Genomic DNA, 16429 nt, shown 5'->3' with positions numbered 1-16429 from the left:
CTGGTTGCATGTTGACATACGGTTTTTATTTGGAGAAACCTCAAAACAGTAAATGAAAAGAGTAGATTACGTGGGCTTAAATTGGGACAGATTTGTGACAGGGGGTGGACTGCCGCACACGGGACCTGAAGGTATCCGGGAAGCCAGATGAAGCTCTCCCAAGACCGAAGTGAGCATCCGCTAAATTCAGTGTGTTCATGCATTAAATGTGTATTGAGCTCTCCCCCAAGACCCAGACACAGTGCTAGACACCAGGGATACACAGATAAATAAAATACGGCCTCTGCCGTCAAAGAGCTCCAGACCCAGCAGGATAGTTGGGTACTGAAGCAGAGAAGAGTATGAAGTGTGCCACGGTACAAGGTACAAAGGTGGAGCCCAGGAGGAAGTGGCCACCTCTGCCTAGGAGGGTCAGGGACAGGCTCCTGGGTTGCGCACACACGTTCAAACGCAGCGCAGCATTGACCCACAGGTACAACGTGAACACTCATCCCAAACTGCTTGAAACTCAAATATGGGATTGTTGAAAGTCAAACCATTATCGGACAGCAGGGATTAAATATTTAGCAGGTCTGCGCAGATTAAAACGTGCACCCGGTGAGGCACTGAGAACCATATGCAGCGTGAGAGGCTCCAGGAAGCGGGAAAGGAGGCAGTGGCGAGGCGAGGAGGCGCGCGTGGCTGCAGCCGGACCCCCGGGCCCCGGGCCCCCGGGCCCCCTTCCCAGGCCGGGTGCCGGCCCCCACTCGGCTCCAGGCCCAGGGCGGGCGGGTTAGGCTCGCCCACGCCCCGTGTAACCCGAGCCCGGCCCCGCCTCTCCCCGCGCGCTCCCCGGGGCTGGCCGGGCAGGTCGGGGCGGCGCGCCGTGAGTCACCGGAATCTAGGTGGGGCCCGGGCGCCTGGAGCCGCGTCCTCCCGGGAGCCGCCTCCCGCGGCCTCTTCCCTTTTGTCGCGCTGCCCGCGCTCGCGGGCCACTCTCCGCGGCGTCCGAGCCCCGCGCGCTCCTCTCCTCCGCGCCGCCACCGTCGAGATGCTGCGCTGCGGCCTGGCCTGCGAGCGCTGCAGGTGGATCCTGCCCCTGCTGCTGCTCAGCGCCATCGCCTTCGACATTATCGCGTTGGCCGGCCGCGGCTGGCTGCAGTCGAGTGACCACATCCAGACGTCCTCTCTGTGGTGGCGATGCTTCCATGAGGGCGGCGGCAGCGGGTCCTACGAGGATGGCTGCCAGAGCCTCATGGAGTACGGTGAGTGCCGCCGCCTCCGGGAAGCCCTCTGGGCTACGGCTGGGCGTGCACGGCCTTCGGAAACCGCCCTACGTGAAGGGACTGAACTGGGGCAGAGGTAGTGAGTGATGGGGGTAGGGGGGAGTCTGTTAAGCATCCGACCTGAACAAAAGAAAGCAGTAGCTGCTTTAGAGTGGCCAGAACCAGGCCCAACACTGGACGAAAACGGACCTAGTTTAAACTATGTTTCGTGTAGGGTTTGTCAGTTACATGCAAAAGGTGATTTTCAGCCACTGAAAAGGTTTAGATGAGGAAATATAATGAACAAAGTGTTCATTGGAGACCTACTGAAATCTCTTACCATTGCCCCTCCTCCTGTGATTCTTGGTAAGATTAAAATATAAATATTCAAATATGTGCCTTCCTCAAGGTCGGTGTATTCATTTAACTGGGACTAAGTGAAAGCAACTCTTCTTCCATTAAAAAAACCCTTTCCATCAAAGTTTTAGCAGTTATGATTTCAATAGGGACTGCAGTATTTTTTAAGCAGCGGGCTAGTTTTGTTAGCTTTTGTTTTAGGGGCTGTCTTTTTGACTTAAATCCGGCATTGTTGTTTAGAAAACTTACTTATTCTAATCTGATTTGAAATCTACGCAGCAAACTCATCTTCTACCCCAGCAAAATGAAGCAGAGTTGACAAATTTAATATATTGCTGATGGAATATTTTATTTTTCCAGCATGGAGGCAGCCCGGGTGTTTTACTTAATACGCGGGACTGGAGAGGAGCCCAGTCCTGTCGGGGGCCACCCCTGCTTAGGGTAGTCCTGAAGAATAGCGGGGATCTATTGTGATTAGCAGTGTGTGCCTGGGGTGCGGGAGAGGAGGGGTTAAGTATGAGCATAATCCGAAACTTAAAGCTAAATGCTCCTGAATGACGCTTTAGCAACTGAGTTCAATAGTTTTAAACTCAGAAAGAAGGCTACCCTGCCTTTTTTTCATTCCCTGCTAGGACCATTGACTTGATTTTTCACTTCGAAGTGGCCCATGGCTTCCAAGCACACTGTTTATTTGTGGTTCTGGGGGCCCCTGTCCAGAGCTTGGTGCTGTATCTTATCTACTGTGGAACTGTTTGGAAATTCCCACCATGAGCTTTCCCTGCAAAGGGAGGCATGGTCCTCATTAGCAGCTAATAAATTGTAAAGACTGCATGGAATTCCTGCTTTCCTTAAAGTCTGTGTTTTTCCTCTCTTAAAACAAACAGAGCGCCTGCCAGCATTTCTATCTCAGATCTTTTAGGTCTTAAAAGGGAATTAATTTCTTTGAAGTAACGTATCTGTATCTTTTAGTTAAAATGCATTGGAGCTCAGTTTATTGTAGGGGAACTTAATAGGACTGCTTAAACAGGTGTGTCTTTAAACAGACTTGATTATCATACTCAGAACAAAGGCTAGTACAGACCCAAAGAGCAGTCTGCAGTCCCCCTCATGTGCAGTCAGGTTAGTGCAGCACGGGAGGAGAGGTGCTGGTAGAACCTCCAGCAGCAGCACTATCCCTGGGACATGATCTGGCCTGCAAGGCTCTGGCTGTGACTACAGCCCTCTTGGGAAACTCACACAATGCAGTTTTTATTTTTCTTGACTTGCAAGGTGAGCTCACCTTCGTAGGAGGGTGTGGTGCCTCCAGCCTCACAATGCTATAGTGCTTTGTATCTGGAAGGGAATAAGCAGGTTTTGTTGGTTTAATTTTTTAATTAGAAGTCTAAAGCATAAACTCTTTTAATTGTAAAGACACCACTGATCCGGTGTATAAACTATGTTTCAAGTTGATGTAGAAATTGGTCTTTGGTAAAGTTCAGTTTTCCAAGTAAAAAAAAAAATCTGTTACTACCTTTATGATGCAGCAAGACTGACTTTCGTAAGTGGGCTTTATCATCTCAGTTAAGTTATTCCTATGACCTTTGCAAAGATAAGTAAGTGCCAATAATGTGTTAGACGCAGCTTTTGCGCAAGACCTAGAATCAAATCATGAATCCAGGATCCACTGTCATTAGGTGTCCATGGGAAGAAGAATATAGATGTGAGCTCCCCGAAGAGAGGTCCATCTCAGGCTTCTGTGGTCAGAGATGAGTTGGAGTGTTTATTATACTTTCACTTCATTTTGTGCCATGGACTGTTGGCTAGTTTTGCTTCACAGATATTGAAATTGTGGATTCCTACACTGTAGGGTGATTTTCTAGGCATCTCTAGCTCTGGAGATTTTCAGATAAGCTCAGTAAGGCTTTGTGGAAAACAATATGTTTACAGGAGGTCTCTCTAGAGGGTAAGCAGTTTACACACACTCCCACATATGTACAAACCCAACAAGGGGTAAGGTGGATGACTCTAATTAAAATGATATCTTAACATAGGGGACTGAGAGTGTATATCCCTCTTTAAAAACTTCTTTCTATGTTCTAGAGTGTAAACGTTGTGATTTACATTGTAACTATTAAGGAAGTATACCTTCTTATTACAAAGTGCTTGACCATCTCTTTCTATTAATTAATACTCATAACATTAGTATGTTCGTTTTGATATTAAAAACACAGATTATTCCTGGCAAGTCTTGGCAATAACGCTAATAAGAGAGACGTTTTTATAAAGGGAAATAGTTCCTTAAAACTATGTAAAATGCAGATTATACTACCCATTAGAACTATGTAAAATGCAGAATATTATATTCCCCATGGTTATCGATGGTTTTTTAAAGAATTTCAGACTGCTGCATCACCTGATTTTTCCTTATAAATGAACTAAATTATACACTGAATATTTGCTTTTACATGATATTAACAACTAAAGAAATACCCAGCTTCACAAATACTCATTTGATTTTTAAACAAAATCATGAGCATGTAGAGCATGGAGAGAATCTCACATTTATATTTGTCCAAACAGGAAGAGAACATTGAAATGATCGGTCAAATTTCACCTATAAATAAAATGCAAAATTGCATTTGCGTGCATGTTCACGCATACTGTTTTTGTTCTGCCGGCACCCTTTCTTCCCCAGTTTTAGGAAAAAAATACATCAGAAGGATATTTTAAATATCAATGATGGAGATTTCAAATCCCAAGCAGGTGCCTACTTGTCAGGGTGGAAACTAATTGTGATGAGTTTATGCGCCAGGAATGGCAGTCAAATCAGAGTGCCTGCCTCAGCTCTGAACTCAGAAATACAGAGCTTCCTTTTTACCATGAGTATTATATGAAATATTTTGGCGCCAGGAATGGCAGCCAAATCAGAGTGCCTGCCTCAGCTCTGAACTCAGAAATACAGAGCTTCCTTTTTACCAGATGCCTCTGAATACCGCACAGTGCATTGAATGTGTTGTTTTTGTTTTTGTTTTTTGTTTTTTTGTTTTGTTTTGTTTTTACATGAAATCAGTCTCGGGTAAGTCCAGGAATCAGAGTATTATATGAAATATTTTTAGATCATTTAGCCCTATGGTTCTTAACTGTGCAGAAAATGAGAAAGATAAGTACCAAGTGAATAGGTTTACATCAGGCTAAATTCAACTCAAAGGACTTCATGTTGAGATTAGGCTCTTGAGGCTCTTCCGAGGGGAGGCGGGGAGAGGTATTGCAATGTCATTGTTTTATGGAAACATGTATAGATTATTCTTTGTGGGTGGGTGTTCATGGTTTTACATAGCAAAATAAAAAGTTGGCCACTCAATTGGTCATAGCTAAAAATATATATATGTGTGTATTGATTTATAAAATCCAGACGTGTTTCCGGAACCAGTGATTGGCCCACTTGCTGGGCTTAGCAGGAACTGCCTGGGAACCTCACTCCCTTTTAAGTGACCTAACTTGTTTTCTCCCTGCTAGTGGACACAGACTCCCATAATAGGGAGGCTATAATAGAAGGGCTTTCACCAAAGCCTGTGCTCATCAACACCCCTGTGACGAGCTAAGCCTCTTCCCTTTGTTCTGCATCTTAATTCGGTTCCCTGGATGCTGCTATTTGTCTAAAAGTACTTGTCTTATACTGATGGAGAGCAAGTATGCTTCCATGTAAATTCAATTTCCCTGCCTTTTTCATCTGACAGATTTTCAAGTCTGTGAGGATAGCTCCCCGATTCCCTGCTAGTTATCTAAATTCAGGGTACAAATCCCCATGTCCACATCTTCCTGGGTGGGATGGTTTTTCCCCACTGAGACTTTAAAACAAGACTGTAAAGAGGTAATGTGTCAGGGTTCTATAAAAACCCAGCGGTAAGTAGTTACCATCAGGCTCAGTTTCAGGAGAAAATGTAGAGTATGTAAAGAATCTCACACCGATTGGATGCCATCCCATGTGATCCTGACCTTGCTTTACTGCCTTCTAACGCTTCTGCAAAATCACTTCTTCCGACGTAGAGTTTTTTGGAGGCCTGTGACAAGTTGTCCTCTAGATTTTTGCTACTCAACGTCCAGACCAGCAGCATCCGCCTTGTCTGGAAGGTTATTGGACACTCGGTGTCTCAGGCCCCACCTGCTGAAGCAGAATCTGCATTTTCACAAGATCGCCAGGTGATTTGTAAGCGATTTCTGGTTTCAGAGGCATTGGCCTGTGTTCCTGCGGATCACCTCCTCATTGGACATGCCCCAGTCTTTTTGAATATATATTCCACCCATGTGTATCTTTATTTGTAGATACGATCTTTTTAATTTTTTCAGCCATGATTTTATCCAGTTTTCAGTTCTATGACATAAAGAGTCTGTCTGACATAAAGAACACTACACAAACAGTATGAGATCTGACAAAATCTCAGATTTACTAGCTAAGGCCTTCGTACTATTAATAGATGAATCTGTTGTTCTGGAAAGGGACCCTACTTGAATTGGGTGGCAGGTTGGTGTCTGCAGGGCACTGAGTAAGGGGCTAGGCCAGCCTGTTTTGGTCGGTATTTGGGGCCCACATGTAAAACTACTGAAGAATGCAGCATATCCAGTGAAAGAAAAACTAACTTTAGAGGAATAGTTAGTGACAGTCTGCAAAACATTACCCACAATACTAAAAATATGAGTAGTGCTCTCGTCTTAGAAAGATGTTTTCTTTTTTCCACAAGCTTCAGTTTGCTTTATGGTTTCTCGCTTGGCATTCAAGGTATTTATTTATTTCTGCTATCATCTATCTATCTATCTATTATCTATCTATCTATCTATCTATCTATCTATCTATCTATCTATCATCTATCTATCATCTATCATCTATTTTGCTCCTTTCTTATCAGTTGACCTCACTGGTCTTTTCCTAGCTGTATTTGCCTTGTAACATTCTATTTTCACATGTCGTCACTGGAAAAAAGATACAGCATTTTTCTCATACAAAATAACTTAAAAGCATTTCCTAGGAAAAACTCAGAATTTCATTAGTGACCATTTGTGTTGATTTAATGTTGCATCTTTGCAAGTGATGGCAAAATTAGGTAAGCTGTTCTTCATCCAAATGGATCTTCAATGAATCTTGTTTACAAGTGGATTTATAAGGCTGCTGTTTTCTTTGATAATAGGAACTTCTCCAAATGGCACTTAGAAAATAAATTTAGGGCATAGTAGATCATATGTAACACCAAATTCATCTTCCCTTAAGGAGACAGAACGAACAGAAACCATTCCTGCTCAGAAACACGGCATCTGTTTACCTGGAGTACTGCATGATTTGTGTTCTCAGTTCAGAGAGTGCTAACTGACAGCGAGAATCCTTCCTGCTCCCTATCACAAACCACAATTAGAAAAGGCAATACAATTTTGCGTATAAAATAATAATGGAGGACAGACTTGTCTTCACAATAAAGATGTACATATTGCCTGTGAAGAGCCAAGGACCATCTATCTGTTCAATCATGGAAGAAGTAGTAGGATAAGTTTTTTAAAAAATTGGTGTTTTTCTATTGGGGTTGGTAGATATGGTATAATTTAGACCATGGTATCGTATAAAAATATGAATAGTTCCCCAAAGGGTTGGGTAAATTTGTAGGTGTTAGGCTCATTCTGGCTAATTAGGTGAGACCACAGGTACTTGGGGTACAGATTTACCTTAACTTTTCAAAATGTATGTCATGGAGATTTGCCATCTTATAAGTCTACATGGCTTTCGGTCCCCTTCTCGGACAGAATATAGGGTTGGGCTGACCCTGCTAAGACCCGGGAGGGTCCATCTCATCATTTTATAGCAACATAGTCATTGATATGAGAAGGCAGGTTGGCTTACTCATTATTCATCAGCCAGATCTTCAAAGCCGTGCCAAGGTTTGGGTCTTCAGTAGTAGTTAAGTGATTCAGTGTGGGCGTTTCCATGCTGTAGGAGCAGGTTACACATGTTCTACTTCCAGAGAAGCCTTTCTCTGGACAAGATGCCACTTAATTTGCCATTTTGATTTTCTTTAGACTCAGCATTTTAAGTAAACAAACCGTGACTGAATTATTTCACATAGCATAGGCCAAGTGCTTAAAATGGGCTGTGTTTATATTTGTGCTCACTGGTTGGCTTCAGGTTAGGTGAACTGGCTTGCCGTTTTCTTAATTCCTTTCAAATACTTGAAACTCAGTGTAAATTACACCTCAGCTATCATGTTAGAGGAAGTAGTAATAGCAATAATCTGTATTCATCTTCCTCAAATAAATAGGAATAATGTTACTCTCCATAGCTACATCATACATGACTTATTTAGCTCTACTTATAAAACCTTAATCTGTGACTGTCAAAATTTGGTTATCAAAATATATTCTTTGTTAGGAGATTTTATTATCAAAAATTCACATTCGGCCATGCAGTTTTCCCCTACGTTTGCATTCCTTTGCATGCAGTTTTGAACCTATGAACTCAAAAGGAAAAATCAGTATCTGCTTCTTTGAATTAATAATTGGATTTAATTGAATATAATCATTGGCAGTAACCAGAAACATCTATAGAAATGTGACTGTAATTGACAGTGGGTCACATCCAGAAAATTATATGCTCTTGTTTTTGGCAGTGCTGCATCTGTTTTTATAAGGAGATTAACCGTCTCTCTTAGTTCTCAAACTTTAGCATGGATGTAAGAAATGTCAGTAAGGTGCAGATTCCTGGGTACTACCTCTTGAGTTCTGATTCAGTGGGTTGGGAGGGAACCACAGGAATCTATATTTTTGATAAGCACCACTGATGCTTTTGACACCATGGTCTTTGGGCTCGGCTTTGAGATGATCTGATTAACGTTCTTTCCAAAGCATGGTCCCGCTTCTCTTGCAAGTTCCCTTACTTGAAGGACAAGGCAAAAGTGAGAATGTTTCACATTCTGGCTTTATTCATTTCTATTTTAAAATAAAACATTTCTATTTTATCTTGGCCCTAAGGTCTCTTATTGATCTCCAGAAAGCACAGAAAGATCTGGGGGGAAGTAATGAAAATTATAAATATCAAATCAGGCCCATTCATGCGCTCTCAGCCTTGTCCTGCAGGGATACTAAGGCATCATTTGTGGGGAAACATGGTATTTCTGAGGCATATTAAAAAATGTGTCTTCTCCTTAATAACCTATCATGCCCCAGTCATTCATAAACCTAGAGGAAGATCTGGGAGGAGCTTGGGGATTGGAGAAAGCAACAGGGAACTTAGTTCAGGTTTGTCTATAACAGATGAAGATGTAAACATGTGGCGGGTAACTGAGGAACAAGGATGTGATAGCGCAGAACTTTGCAAATATAGGAAGAAAACGGAAAAACTCGAGATCCCAGAGAAAAGTTCATAGGCATACACAAGTAACTTCTTGAACGGTGAAGGCTGGAGAATTTCTAGCTCCCTGACTTTTCACACAAGGGCTGTCATGCTCACACTTGTCTTGAGAGAAGGCATTTTTTGCCCCGGTTAGCAGCTGTGCAGACGACAGTGGCTACTTGGTGGCAGAGGCAGGGTAGAAATGAGGTCCGGCTGGCTTCAGAGCCCGGGCTACCTCTGCTCTCTGATATCTTTTACTTGGACCAGCCAAATGACCTATCCAGAAGGGAGGGTGCAGGTGTCAGCCAACCTGTGTTGGAGAAGGAGTAAAACCAGAGCAGTTTGCTTTTTACTTTTTTCGGGTGCAATACAGAGGAATAGGTCAAGAGCGCATGTTCGTCCATCAATGAATGAATGAATGGATAAAATAAATGTGGAAGATCTGTACAACAGAATATTTTTTGGTTATAAAAAGAGATGGAGTACTGGTACCTGCAAATATGGGTGAGCCTTGAAGCCATTATGCTAGGTGAGAGGAGACAGTCACGAAAGGCCACGCAGTATGGATCCCATTTATTGGAAATGTCCAGAATAAGCAAATTGGTAGAGACAGAAACTAGATTAATGGTTGCCAGAAGCTGGAGGAAAGGGAGAATGGCAAGTGACAGCTAATGGATGCGGGGCTTCTTCTGGGGGTGATGAAAATTTTGGAATTGTAAGAGGTGATGGTTGCACCACCCTGTGGATATAGTAGAGACCCCTGAATTGTACACTTTGAAAGAGTGGATTTTATGTAAATTATGTATCTGAAAAGAATCCTGTTTTGGGTTTAGCCAGGCTGGAAATCAAACTCTGCCTGAACCACCTACCAACTGTGTGGCTATGGGCAGGTCATCTGAACTTTCAAAGCCTTAGTATATCCTCATTTCTAAAGAAATGATGATAAATTTTTTTTTTTTATTTTTAAGTTATCTCTACACCCAACGTGGGGCTTGAACTTACAACCCTGAGATCAGAAGTCCCATGCTCTACCTCCTGAGCCAGCCGGGTGCCCCACTAAAGAAATGATGATAGTATGAACCTTTAAAACGTATTGTGGGGCATCTGGGTGACTCAGTTGGTTAAGCATCCGACCCTTGATTTAGGCTCAGGTCATGATCTCAGGGTCGTGAGATGGAGCCCTGCTTCAGGCTCCGCAGTGGGCATGGAACCTGCTTAAGATTCTCTCTCCCCTCCTCCATCTGCTCCTCCCCCACCTCCCTCTCTTAAAAGAAAAAAAAAAAAGAAGAGAACATTAAAAGTTAGTGTGAAGATTTAGTGAACGGATGCATGTCAAGTTCTTAGCGCAGTGCCTGGCAAGAGTAATTCCATCATCAGTGTTAGTTATGCCCTCTAGAAAGCAGGTTATATTGGAAGAGATTTTTGAAATCAGTGCAGGTTGCACACCGGGAATTACTGACTAGAATTGTTAGCCTGGGTATCTTGGCTCTCCCTATGTCCACAGGCTCAAGGTAGAACAACAACACAGGGCTGGAGGTGCCCATGCGGACTTTCAAACCCAGAACTCAGTTTTCCCTTCATCCTGATTGCTTTTAAGGCCCATACCCATTATTAAGAAGTCTTGTGCTATCAATTCTGAATACTTCAGAAGTGAAAATTTAGACAAACAATGGCATATGTTTGTACCTAAGCTTGTTATAAAAGTCACAGCTTCTTTAAATTGTTTTAGTGCACCTCTCTGCCTAGTCATAAGTAACGTTTTCCAAGATTATTTTGGCACAGCACCAAACATTAATATGAACCAAAGATCTTTTTAAAGGTATTTGAACCATTTCCTAAAGGGATTATAACTTAATTGTTCAATAGCATAAGTGTTGTTTGTTATAGTTGTTTTATGTTGAACTTGAGTGAACCTTCTATTTTATTTTATTTATTTTTTAAAATATTTTATTTATTTATTTGAGAGCGTGCGTGCGAGAGCAAGAGAGCGAGAGGGAGCATGAGCAGGGGGAGGGACAGAGGGAGAGAACCTTTTAAATATACCTGTTTGTATGGCTTCTTTATTATATGAGGAACAGTTGAATGGATTTTAACTTTCATTTCAGAGATAGAAACCTTTGCCCCAGGTCTGAGGGGAGAGGGCATTACTACAAGGAATATGTCCGTGCCCTCCCTGTGAATTGCCTATTCCTCCCTTGACATACGGAGGTGCTGAGGTTCTGTCAAAAAGACTGTCCTTCCACCCAAATAAAGTAGTGGACAATTAAAAAAAAAAAAAACTCCTATTGATACTTTGATAGGTGATTTTAAAATTTGGCCCGTGTGTCTTCTTACTTTCTTTTCTCTTGCAGCGTGGGGAAGGGCAGCGGCCGCCATGCTCTTCTGTGGCTTTATCATCCTGGTGATCTGTTTCATCTTGTCCTTCTTTGCCCTCTGCGGACCCCAGATGCTCGTCTTTCTGAGAGTGATTGGAGGCCTCCTGGCCCTGGCTGGTAAGACTAAGTCAGCGGCTCTTCATTTGTACCCTTCAGTAGACCTCACGATAGCCCTGTAATCCTTGATAATTACACTTCCGGATCTATTGTCTGAAAACGTGTCACCACGGGCAGAGGTAACAGAGACATGTGCTTTGAGGTCTAGGTCCCTTTCCTCCTGTGTCTCAGATGGTACCTCGTGCCTCCCATCCATGCTGCATGCTGCTGTCTCTTAGAGGTGACCCCCCACATCCAGCGACACCCCAACTTTGAGGGACCAGGGCTGAGACAGGGCTGACTCAGTGCACTGTTTCCATAGTAGCCCCAGTGCTGGCCTCCTGTGAGCCCCCTTGCTGAGGGGGCTGGAATGCCCCTGAGCCATTTTACTTATGGAAGGAGTGTTACAGTCTTATGATGTGACGGGTCATAGAAAGGTTTTCTGCAGTGCGACAGGAGACCCTAGGAGGGGCCAGCTCCGGAACTGCCTTTTTGCATCATAGAGCTGATTCTGCGGGATGGGGGATTTAGTGATGCAGGCGGGTGTGGTCAGAGTGTACATTTATTAATGGAATGCAAGAACTAGGGATCTAGGAGCACAGCCGGCAGGTACCGCTTGGTGTAGACTAGAGTCTTAATGTTACAGAGTGAAAATGTGTTCCTACCCTATGACGTGGCAACAGACATGGGAAATATTATGTGAAAAGAATGCAGAACACAACATAGCATGTGTATGTCATTATAGCTTCACGGAGTTATGCATGTTCATTGAAAAAGAATACAAAATTCGATTAAATCAAGTTCTTATTTTTTTAAGTTGCTTAAAATGTTAACATGATTAATAGTAATTGTAAGAAGGTGACTCTTATACCAAAGAGTTTAGAAGTCTTCTCGACCTGTGTTTTCTTGCTTATCTCCTCCTTACACTTCCCCGTGGCAGTAGGACTATTCCCCTCCTGTTTCTGTTCCCCCAGCCTGGAATGCTGTTCCCTCTGACCTCCATCTCTCCATTTCCATTTATTCCTCAGATTCCCACCTCCTCTTCAGGCTTTTCTGGTGTTTCTCTACGTTGATCATTCACATCACTGGCTTGTTGTGTCATTCAGTTACTCATTTATTAAATGAATATTCCGGTGGTGTGCTGTTAAATATCAATATTGTCAAATATATGTACACGTGTGCGTGTACACACGTGTAGGTGTATATATTATTTTTGCTAGCCCTGAAAATATTAACTGTGTTTGGCACAGGAAATACCAAGAAGAAAAGATACTCTTTTGTACCACCCTGCTTTCGGCTGTACACCACCGTTTTGCACTCTGACCTTACGTAAATACAATGCTCACACATGTCCTAAAGAGGGATTCTCTAATTGCTTTCTGTCCGTGTTTCATATATTCAGCATTCTGCTCAGTGCCAGGTCTCTCTGACATACAAGAGTCAATAACTTGTTTTGGCTCATGATGAATAGATCCCCCGCCAGTCTCTTTCATTAGCCAGAAGTAGATTTAACACTGATTTAATGGCAAAAACCAGCTGTGGAAGAGGGAGTTAATCTGTTGTCCCCGTGCATTCATTCATGTGTCCATATTCACTTTGGGATGTTTTTCTTCCCTTTAGCTGTATTCCAGATCATCTCCCTGGTAATTTACCCTGTGAAGTACACGCAGACCTTCAACCTTCATGGCAACCCCGGTGTCACTTACATCTATAACTGGGCCTATGGTTTTGGGTGGGCGGCCACGATTATCCTGATCGGCTGTGCCTTCTTCTTCTGTTGCCTTCCCAACTACGAAGATGACCTTTTGGGCAATGCCAAGCCCAGGTACTTCTACACATCCGCCTAAGGTGGGGAGTGAGCAGAAGATCGCTGCTGCCAAGATGGATCCCAGAGCAAGAGACTGTCTTCTCCAGCATCCTTTGAACCCATTTTGTGGGCGGTGTTCCTATCATTAAACTAGTCAATGCTAAAATAATTTGGGAGAAAATATTACTTAAATGGTGTTATAGTTTCGTATTCATCTTTTATATATGTTTTGTAAACAAAACTTACTTCTTTAACTAATGACCTCTAATATGCCAATATCCCCTAATATCTATTCATACCATTTATATGACATTTGTAAAAGAATATGAATATGAAGCTTAACCACTGTATAAGGCAAAAATGAGAAGGCTTCAAAGATTGGACTGACCTGATCAAGTTTCTGGTTTTCCCAGATGGAATGGACTGGGTCTATTAAGAGCCGACGAGAAGAGAGAGATATTAGTAAAAATTGTCCGTGACCCAATATCCTAAAAGAAATGCAAAAGATATTTTCCAAGCCTTCACCCTATTTAAAGAAGTGAAATAGTTTCCTAAATGCGTATCGTTTGTGAGAATTTCTCACTAATATCCTGATTTGTTTTGCGAAGCTTCACGTCTACTTGATATGGCATGTAGGAAAGTATTCTTTCATAGCCAAAGCCTGCTGCAGTTGTAAGGCCTCCTTATGTAGTGAAAGGTTAAGAGGAATTTTTTTCTTTTAAAGTGGTTTATAGGGTTGGGGTGTGGGAAAATGCTGTATTAATGAATCTGTACTCTTTTGTGTCTATGTGTTTAGGAACACAGTAGATGGATTGAAAGATGGGCTGGGTCTAATTCATCACGACTGATAGGCATGAATTGGTGGTTTAGTAAAGCGTTAGGAGCTCCATTCCTCTCAGAAAGTGACATTAAAACAGCCAAAGGAGAGGAATTGGCTTGAATTGTTCATCTCAGATTTGACTGGGCTCTAATCATATAGACACAACTTCTGGTAGATTGCAATTGTAAACAACACCTTAAATGTAGTTACAAACCTGGTCTTCCTTGGAAAAAGAGATATAAAATATCTGATATAAGACATACAACAGGAGAATTCAGGGATGTGGGATTTCCCTGAATGGCAAATAGAGGATATATCGCGCTATGATTTTTTTTTTTTTACCATTTGTACTTACATAATGAAAACCAGTTCATTTTATATATCAAATTATTATTTTATAAGTTGCAGAATAAACAATTGCAGTTTTCATTATGAATTTTCCCCAATAAACCAGGTGTTCTAATCTTGTTTCTAGTTTGTAGTTTTTGGTCTTGCTTTTTTTCCTTTTTCCACTCTGGGGAAGGGAATTTTTAGAAGATGCTTTGAGTCGGGCAAAATAGTAAGAACATCGGATAAAATGAAAAGTAGCTTTTTCTTAGTTTGAAGGGTCTTGCTGATTTTACATTTCCGATAACAATGTTTGAAGGGACTTTCATGGATTCTAGTAGTCTGCTCCCTGGACTGCTTCCTCAATGACCACTACCTGGCACACAGATCCCATTCAGCCTCTATCCAGTGCTGCCCCCAGAGGGAAATGGACTAAGAGGCTTCTCATAGGTCCAGATGCCACGGAATATTTGTGTGGTTTAGCTGAAGGTTCATTCTTCTCTCATCTTCCCGCCTGAGATGGGATCTTCTTCCACTCAGGTTTCTTCTTTTCCCCTTGTCCACATTCCCATCTGATCATGGTTTTCCAGCATGGTTTGTAGGTTAATTCTCCCCTGGTGTGTGTGGAAATGTGAAGACGGGTTGTCGAGTGGCATGGTGGGAGATTGGAGATACTTCTTAGTGCCTCTTTTGACCAGTTGGCTCTTGGCAGTCAGTTTTTTTTCCTGTGTTTTTCAAAATATGAGGTGAATGTTTCTCATCATAAATTTAGAAGAATGTCACCTGGGTGATTACACCAAAAATTTTTTAAAATTTTGTGACAGGTAGAGGACTCAAAGTGATAATTGGCCATGCCAAAAATGTCGTCTTCGAAAATAATAGCACAGGTAACTCAAAAAGGTAATGAGTAGCTAGACATTAAACAACTAGAGCTCCCATTATACCTGAAAACAAGTCTCAGATACAAGTTTCTCTAAAGCAAGCCCTCCTATCTTCGGATTTTTCCCTGTCCAACTTTCTCCTTCCCCTCCTTAATAAGTTACACACTAGATTCTAATGATGCACATTTAGAAAAAATATGGCTTGCTGGGACCGATGGGCTATATTAACAGAAGCATTTCAATTTGAAATGTTTGTGACAAAGACCCACTGAGCATTGTTACTTTGGCTAAAATGTTCTACTTCTTTCAGCCTTGTTCAGGCACAGAGATCCTCCGTTCCTTGTTGATTCGTATTCACCAGGACGGTATACCTTTATGTCATGAACGGAGCTGGAGAATTCCCGAGCATTCTGGAGAGTAATGAAGAATTTGACTAAGAAACCATCTGAAGACTAACAATACATTGTGTGATATTTCCCCTAGTAAAGCTGGGTGGCTTTTGGCTCTGTAATTATATTAAGAGTCCCCACCCTTTAAATAAGCAGTTGTAGGTTCCCGAACAATTATCTCACGCTCACACTATAAGTAGTCAGATATGCTCGGTGCCATCTACTGTTGAATGTAACAAAGAAGTAATATGGCAAGGTCTTTCAGTTGTCATACAAGGTAACTATGGATTGTAATTACTTTTAGCTTCAAAAGCATATACTGCAGGACTGACGATAAAGTTTCATAGGCTTTCCTTTTCTAAGAAAATGAAAACGATGGGAGAATATAGTCCTAATATCTTCATTTTTGCTACAAACTCCTGATGAAAGATAGTCCTATTCATATAATAAACACGAGTGCTGAATCAGCTTGTGTTTCTAGGCATACCCGAAAAAGCCATATTTGAATCTCATCCAACTTCGGCTCTTGCTGGCTGTGCAGGCTTGGGGCAGTTTACTCCCCCCTACCGCCCCCCGCCTTATAACCCCATTCATAAAATGGTTGCAAATGATCCTTTTTTTTTTTAAAGATTTTATTTATTTATTTGACAGAGACACAGCGAGAGAGGGAACACAAACAGGGAGAGTGGGGGAGGGAGAAACAGGCTTCTAGCCGAGCAGGGAGACCGATGCGGGGCTCGATCCCAGGACCCTGGGATCATGACCTGAGCCGAAGGCAGACACTT

The 16429-nt window shown here is 42.4% G+C and overlaps 1 protein-coding gene across 1 annotated transcript; it reads left to right on the top strand.

Annotated features, from left to right (window-relative positions):
- The first annotated feature begins 870 nt into the window (after positions 1-870).
- On the top strand, positions 871-14514 carry PERP (p53 apoptosis effector related to PMP22). Its single transcript, XM_025865985.2, has 3 exons — positions 871-1244; positions 11301-11441; positions 13041-14514. Exons 1-3 carry the CDS (start codon positions 1031-1033, stop codon positions 13265-13267), a joined length of 582 nt encoding a protein of 193 aa, XP_025721770.1. The 5' UTR covers positions 871-1030; the 3' UTR covers positions 13268-14514.
- Positions 14515-16429: the final 1915 nt, after the last annotated feature.

The sequence above is a fragment of the Callorhinus ursinus genome, unplaced genomic scaffold, assembly GCF_003265705.2.
Source record: "Callorhinus ursinus isolate GAN/ISIS: 27379988/994484 unplaced genomic scaffold, GSC_fseal_2.0 scaffold6, whole genome shotgun sequence".
NCBI classification, from domain to species: domain Eukaryota; kingdom Metazoa; phylum Chordata; class Mammalia; order Carnivora; family Otariidae; genus Callorhinus; species Callorhinus ursinus.
Note: the sequence above shows the minus strand (reverse complement) of the source record. Positions and strands in the feature narration are given on the sequence as shown.

What these genes read in the sequence shown, in the direction of transcription:
- PERP (XM_025865985.2), top strand. Translation starts at nt 1,031, where the DNA reads ATGCTGCGCTGCGGCCTGGCCTGCGAGCGCTGCAGGTGGATCCTGCCC. An exon ending in CCAGAGCCTCATGGAGTACG is followed by an intron (nt 1,245 to 11,300) that starts GTGAGTGCCGCC and finishes TTTCTCTTGCAG; the next exon opens with CGTGGGGAAGGGCAGCGGCC. An exon ending in AGGCCTCCTGGCCCTGGCTG is followed by an intron (nt 11,442 to 13,040) that starts GTAAGACTAAGT and finishes TCTTCCCTTTAG; the next exon opens with CTGTATTCCAGATCATCTCC.